General features: G+C 44.1%; 1 protein-coding gene across 3 annotated transcripts in view; it reads left to right on the plus strand.

The window, feature by feature from the left end:
- The window catches only part of LOC126576987 (uncharacterized), a 92793-nt gene that overhangs the window by 79049 nt on the left and 6244 nt on the right, over positions 1 to 7500 (plus strand). For all 3 annotated transcript variants that reach the window (XR_007608308.1, XM_050238330.1, XM_050238331.1), the window contains 5 exons: positions 3774 to 3908; positions 4013 to 4339; positions 4476 to 4727; positions 6470 to 6541; positions 7436 to 7500. The exon at positions 7436 to 7500 is cut by the window's right edge and continues 624 nt beyond it. Coding sequence is in view for 2 of the 3 variants with exons in the window: in XM_050238330.1 (XP_050094287.1) it covers positions 3774 to 3908; positions 4013 to 4339; positions 4476 to 4727; positions 6470 to 6541; positions 7436 to 7500 (851 nt within the window). In the remaining variant the exon portion in view is untranslated. The remainder of the gene's footprint in view (positions 1 to 3773; positions 3909 to 4012; positions 4340 to 4475; positions 4728 to 6469; positions 6542 to 7435) is intronic.

Here is a 7500-nt window from a genome sequence, read left to right on the forward strand (position 1 = left end):
GGGATAACCAATCATATGACGATGAATTTACACTCATATTCCCACTTTCTTTTGTAGCTTTGCAACATATTGCACGGAATCAACTGACATCAATGGAAATAATGCATGTTTGTTGAGCATTCGATTATGAAATTTCGCGTAAATGTCTTCGATTTCTTGTTAAACTATTGGCTATTAGTGCTCCAAAGAAGACTTATGTACTACTGATGTTAAAATTTCAAACATATAATGCCACAACTAATATCAGTGACAGCTTTTCATAATCCAAAAAAAAAATGGACGAGATCATATCGATTGTTATATGATTCCCCCATTGTGCAAACATATGTCCTTGTGTCTTTTCTTATAGATTTTTTTATGGTAAAGGGCATATCATCATTCTCTTGTATATTGAATAATACCTGGCGGCAAGTTTAATGACCTTAATACACCAATAATCCATTTCATAGCACTCAATGCGTGCAATGTGATCATCACTTTAACAATGCTCTTCCTTTGCATTTCAAACAATGCTACTCGTAATCCGTTTAAATCCGTAGCGTTATCAGCGTTCCTTTTCTAGAAATTCACTCGTTTGAGCTGGAGCATTGTTGTATTTAATAGCGAAAGCAGACGAGAACCAGTGTTGTTCGAATGACCAGTGAACTGTTGTGAAAAAATAAAATGAAATCCCACAAGCAGGCCCTTAATTGCCGACATAATGTCAAAAGATATGCTTTTATGATAGGAAATGTTTTCTAGTTAGAATTCTATCGAACAATCCTTGATCTGAATTGTTTATTAAACATCTTCTCAACAAAATTTACTTTCAATTTACACCTTCGCTGGACCATTGTGCTGCTCCAAATCGTGTAGCTGATCAGTCAGCATCGACAGATTCCACAGAGAATGCTGTGGATCTATTATCTGCAAAGCTCAGCAGATTCGCTTAAGCTTCGCGAAACTATTTTTAGATGCTCGCCCTCCCTTTCATGGCCACAACTTCACTGCCCATCATGTGACACCATGATGATGAGGAAATAGGTCACGTCGCTCAGGGTCAGGCCCCTCGGTACTGGACGTTGATGATGCTGTCTATTGCTTTCGTGTCGTGCTGCTCTCTTGACGGACCCCTCATGATTATCGTGTCACCGATTGCACAGTCACGATAGGGGATTTCTTTTCTGTCTTCTTCATACAAACAAAAAATCATCAGATCAGGCTTCGATTCCTTACACCTCGACCCAACCTGTCACGGAGATGGACGCACCTTTTTCAAACAAATTTCCGCACAAACCCGGACAGCCGGTCAAATTGCAGTGGCAGTAATGGAATAAATTAGAAAAAAAAAAGATATTCCAAATGCTCCCTTGTCCAGTCGGCATCGGAAAGGTCACACTCGGACCCTCACTCCGGGATAAAAAAAAAGGTGCGAACACACGGGCTAACTAACGGATAACGAGCCCAGGTCTTTCGAAGCCGGCAAAACATCTCAATCCCGGGGACGAGAGCGTCCCTAATTTCTCGCACGAATTGTTTTCAATCAGTTTCAACAAACATGTCCAAGAAGAACAGAGGGAGAGAGAGCGTAAGCGAGAGCGAGGTTGCCTCAAATTTGACAACTCGCGCAACCGGATATTGTGAATGTTTGGGAACTTCTTCGGCACCGGCCAAGCGAACTGAAAAGAGTTCTCCAGATGATTTGTGGGGATGGTAAAGGTGACTCATCGCTAAGGATACGCGTTGGGTCGATTCTTCAAACCTCACTCGTAATCTCTTCTTTTCGCAATCTGCTACTCGGTGAGAACAGTGATTTATGGTCTCATTAAAGAGAGTATCTGCGTGCATGTGTGTTGTGCGCGGATCCATGGTCCACTGCCAGCGCCACAATCGATGCAGAACGACGTGCCGAAGCTAAAGGTGCCACTCCATGCGACCATCAGGAGAAAAGGTGCAAAAAAAACATCTGGTTTTACGGATGAATGGGAAACCTTCTTGCTGGATTGTTTCCGGATACCGCGGGAACCGGGGTGCTCCGTGTCTACCTGTCTAGTTACTGCCAATCTTGCTTCCCCTTCCTTCCCCCCCCCCCCCCCCTTAACATGCTCCACTCGGATGGTGAACATGCGTTTACATGTTGCGCCCGGTGCGATTGTGTGAATAATTTATTATGGAGAATCGATCCCCGAGATTCGCCTGATTTTGCTTCTCTCCATTACTGAGCGCTGGAAGAAGACGCTCCCGGCGTCGTTAGAGCCGTGGTATGCGCGGCCCCAAATTGGCACCTTGGCCATCGACAGCTTCCGAACAGCAGCCGATCGATGGAGTATGGATTGGATCGAGCAGTGTTGCAGGGAGACCGGAGAACGGAAGGAGGACCGGATTGTTAACGATTCGTTTTATCTTTTGCTCCATCTTCTGGCTCCCACCCCCATCATCAATCTGGCTGCGGGCTTGGCTGCTTGTATGCATAATATGTTCATTTTTGAAGGCGCCCAAATCGTATCCCGCCCACCGCCCCAATATTGACACGCACACGCTGTATCGGGTGAGTGATCGCTTTGGGGTGCATAGACATTAGCATAAATTTCATTCGCATAAACACGTCTTTCGCCTTCTTGCGCGAGTGGTTTGCTGCCATCCTTGATGTCCTGGAGGCTCCCGGTCGGTGGAGCTTTATTGATTCGATACGCTTTCGCTATTGTGTTTTATTGATTTACCACTCGAGAAGGGGTGGGGATGCCGAAAGTGCCTTCTTTTTTCGCCGGGGAACAGAGATGAAGCACATTCTGAGGTTCATTGATGCGGGGGAGAGCGGATGGTGTAATGGTGGGAAATTTAAAAGAAAAAGGAAGCTAATGTGCAGTTTGGAACGCAGCGAAGCGCTTTTTAAAGCTGTGTTTATGGCTTTTTTTGGGTGTACGCATCGCTTTATAATTGGCTCCGGATTCAATGTTGTAGAAGAGTCGTTTTTGGGGTTTTTTTTGTGCGTTTCGATTACATGGTTATTGGAAGGGTATTAATAGCCTAGTAAATCATTGAAGAAATAAAACCGAACACAATAGCCAGGTATTGTTCAATACACAATACACTTATTATCGTGTCGCTGGCCTTATTCCATGTTCGAGATGAATAAAATCGTTTTCGAAAACAACATTACCACAACATTAACCGACATCATATAAGTTTATGTATTAAATGTGTTTGAAAAAACCTCATATACATATAGAACAAGTGTCGTTTTTAGTAAGGTTTGATTTTTTTTTGCTGCGCAGTTTCCTTTAGTCAAGATTTAGCATCAACTACACATTCTCTAGACCAGGGGTCACACACCCGCGTTGGAATTGAAGATTGGTAATATATCTGCCATGACAGTATGGTTGGAAAAATTGAATGAAAAAACCTTTTTTCAACATTTCAAAATTCACGTCACAATAGAGTTGGAGATCCCTGGGTATTTAGCCGTTTAAATTTATATTTCGGGGTTTCAAACCCGGTTTTTTTTACCGGTTACCTGGCGCCTCCATCATTGGGTTACCTGGCGTCTCCACCTTTATCATTTCATTTTCCCTGTGAGGCGACTAGTTTTGGAATTGTCTTTACCTCTCTGGCCACAAACACCGACCCAAGTTGGGCTTTGGTGGGAAAAATCAAACTAAGCAAGCAGCAGAATTTTGCAGAATACCCAAAAACATCATTCTGCCATTAGCGACGCCATCAACCTAACAGGGAAACTGTAGACGAACGAACGGGTCAGCTGATCAGTCAAGTAACCTCTGACTTTCGTTTCGCAGCTTTTCCTAGCCTGCTTAGAAGACATTCAACTGCAAAACATTCTCACCGACATCGATCAGAAGAAGCTGTTCTCCAACATCCGGGACATCTGGGAGGCCAACCTTCGGTTTTGGACCCTCTATCTCTACCCAATGGTAAGGATCGGCAGCCAGCGGGTTAGCTAAAAGGGCTTTCCGGATGCCAGCTGCCAGCTGCCAGTTTGCCATCTAACGGTGCGAATCCTTTGGCTGCATTGCAGGTGAAGCACAGCGAGCGGACACGGGAACCGATGAGTATCTACTACTTCCAGACGGGCTTCGTCAACTTTGCCACCATCTTCACGCCCTACACCAAGTACTGTGCGGAGCAGAGCACCTGCCAGTTCTACTGCAAGGAGATGTACCACAACAACGCCCTCTTCATGACCTACTGTGCCTGGTGCGAGTCGCAGAAGATGTGCAACCGGTTGCGGTTGGCCGACATTCTCGTCCGGCCGATGCAGCGGCTCACCAAGTACGGTCTGCTGCTGGCGGCCATCAAGAAACATATCACTGACGAAGCGGAAGGGGAGACCATCGATGCAATGGTAAGCCTGCTCGCTAACCAAAGGCTACTTCCTGTCGGCTACGTACCTTTTGATATTTCACAAATCAAGTCAACACATGGCGCACATGCATTCGCGATTGATTGACCACCACCACCACGACCACCTTCACTTCCAGATACACTCGGTGGAGGAGTTTGTGGCGGGGGTGAACGCTCATCTGACGACGCGACAGGAAAGTGAACGACTGAAGGGCATCAACGCTCGCATCGACTGCTACGATGTGGTCGAGTCGAACAACGAAACACTCGAGCGGCTCGTCAAGCAGCATAGCATTATGTTTGACCTTTGCCAGCCGATGCGTGGCATCGACCACGGACGGAAGGTATTCGTCGAGGGTGATTTAAAGTACAAGGACAGCACGGGAAAGGTAAGTAAAGCGACGGACGTCCTCCTATCGTTGCGTTTGCCTTACGGCCATCCGCAACTAAATCAACTTCGGTACCAGCGGTTGTTATCATTTGCAAATGACCGAGACCCAAAGCCTTGTGAATCGATTTACAATCGTTTTACCATTGACATGAGTCAATGGCGGGTTCGAAACAGAATATTCTGTTATGCAAATCGGCCACACCGTGGTTGCGGTCTGAACTGAATAATGCCGTCCCACGCGGGGGGGAAGCTATGGTTCCGTTGGAATTCCGAAACGGAAGTCCTTTAATTTCCATCCGGAAAGCCATCGCATCGCAGGAACCGGAGACAGCTTGATCCTACGGATTCGGTTCCCCAGCGGGGAATGGTTGCATTATTGAGATCCCGGACTGGCTGGCGGTCGCGCCGGTTTTAATTGGCTGGAGTCAATAATTGATTTTAACGAGGAAAAATTTTAATTCCAATTTGACGCACCCCATGACGTACACTGTACACAACAGTTTGCGCCAGCGAATCGGGGAGAATTCGCGTGGGCATCAAGCGTGAAATTGATATTGATTAAATCCATTAGACACATTATGCTCCCGGGTGCGAGCCTCACGGGGTGCAATGGTATTGATTTTATTACACTCTTTTACATTGCATGCATAGCGTATGTCATAAATAACAACCATGCATCATTGCTCGTGGTGGTGGTGGTGTTATTAATGCGATGAAATTAATATGGAAGCCCGGTTCGGCAATTACATGCGATAGAATGTATCGTATTATTCATACTTCGAATATGTCGCACATTTTCCTGGAGTTTTTTGAGCTCTGCTTTCGTTTGCGATTCGTACAAGGCTAGTGCAACATGTTTGGATAAAAAGAAAAGTTTTTAAATTAATCTTTCAAAAGAAGATAATGGCTTTTAACACTGTGAAAAAGTAGAATTCCAGTGAATGGAAGGTGTACTTCAAGATATCTTTTTTCATTAAAAATAAGCAGCTTTTGTGGAGAAATCCATGAACAGGTCCAGTACATACAGGGATGCGCCATCAGGTGCTTACCTTTTTTAAAGTTAAATAATTCTCTCATTTTTCAGCCGATTTTGGAAAATGAACCAGTTTTATTTAGCTAATTTTGTGCCATTTATTGTGCCATACTCAAAATATTTTATCAATCAAACGACCGCTTTCATTTGACATACAAAGAGCATCCTTTTTTTCTGGCGTTTTGCATAGTTTTGACAGCATTTGGGGAGTTATTTTCGGTAATTTTAGCTCTAATATTTGCTTTAAGTTATGCCATAGCCTTCAGTTTGTTGGCATAAGCCTTACTTTTCAAATAGAGCCACAGAAAATAGTTCAGCTCCGTCAAATCTGGCGAACGAGGATGCCACTCGATTGCTCAACCGCAGATTTCACTAGTGAACGATTATTTTCAATAAAAAGTGTGACAATTTCGGTCCACTCTTGTAATGTGATTATCCATTACTAAAATGGCATAGACTGACGCTTTACAAACTGTCCTTTTTGTGCAAATCCGTTGAAAAATGACAGAGTTATTCAACTTTAAAATAGGTAAGCATCTGATGGTGCACTCTGTATGTTCTCTGAAATCAAATGAAAATCTGGAAACAATTCAAACAAACAACAAAACAAAAATTAAGACAGCATCCTATAAGGAAACATTATGAAATCTAAAAGTCTTCATTCAACCTCCTGTTCCCCACAAACTTATCACCTAATTTGCTTTCAGATGGACGTGCACTGTTTTCTATTCACCGACTTTCTTCTAGTGTGCAAGAAGACCAAGAGCGACAAATTGAAGGTGAGTCAGATGAAATGCTTCTAACAGCAGCTTGTAGTGCCCGGTTGAAAAGCAAAGAAAAGGAAAGAGAAGCATCCTTTTCAATTCCGGGTCCTTTCTATGCAATGCTCCTTCGTCATAATTAACGCGTACAGAGCACAGAGTGTAATAACACTGCTTCTTGGACGGAAACAGACTGAACTCGGACCTCGGTGAAATTGCTTATTAATTACCGTCGCGGAACAAGTTTGCAAACACTACCACTCACCACCGTGTTCCATGCTTTTTTCCCCCCCGGTGGTCGGTGCATGCAAATACAGAATATCATAAACCAGTAACAGAGTGGCAAGAGTGTGGCAATCGCAGAGACAAATTCGAATTAAATGCAATAAGCAGCTTACAGCACAGCGCACTGAGTCACACGCTGCCCGGTTATCCGTGGCTAGCAGCCAGCTGGCCAGCCGTTATGGAATAATGGCCAAAGTTTCACCTTCTCGAACAGTATGCAGAAAAAGTTTAATTAGAGGCATAAACACAGCACCGGGGGCCAGGAGAAGTTTGTAAAATGCAATATAAACGGTGAACTTGTTGTTCCGTTTGCCGCCGTTTCTCTTAATACGTTTCTAATTATCAAAGTTTGGTCGCCTGCCGCGTGGGTTCTTGTGAGGTTTTAGAATTTATTGAAGAAAGGTTCAAGAGTGTGGCGTGTTGACGATAAAAAAAACGAAGTTTGAAATGCATAAAAGGGAAAAGTACAAAAAAACACATTTGCAAACATACTCTTTTATGAGAAAAGCTCATCCATTCTTTGCACCTTTCGGGGTGCAAAGATTGTCCGGAGAGCGAAGAAAGCTAATTGCTCTTTACCTTTTATTGATTCCTTTTTCTCCTCGCCATCCATCCATCCATCCCCAGATCGTACGGCAACCGTACATGACGGATCGGTTGATAGTGCAGCTGAAAGATCAAGCCCTGTACTG

Source organism: Anopheles aquasalis, chromosome 3, assembly GCF_943734665.1.
Source record: "Anopheles aquasalis chromosome 3, idAnoAquaMG_Q_19, whole genome shotgun sequence".
Taxonomy (NCBI): domain Eukaryota; kingdom Metazoa; phylum Arthropoda; class Insecta; order Diptera; family Culicidae; genus Anopheles; species Anopheles aquasalis.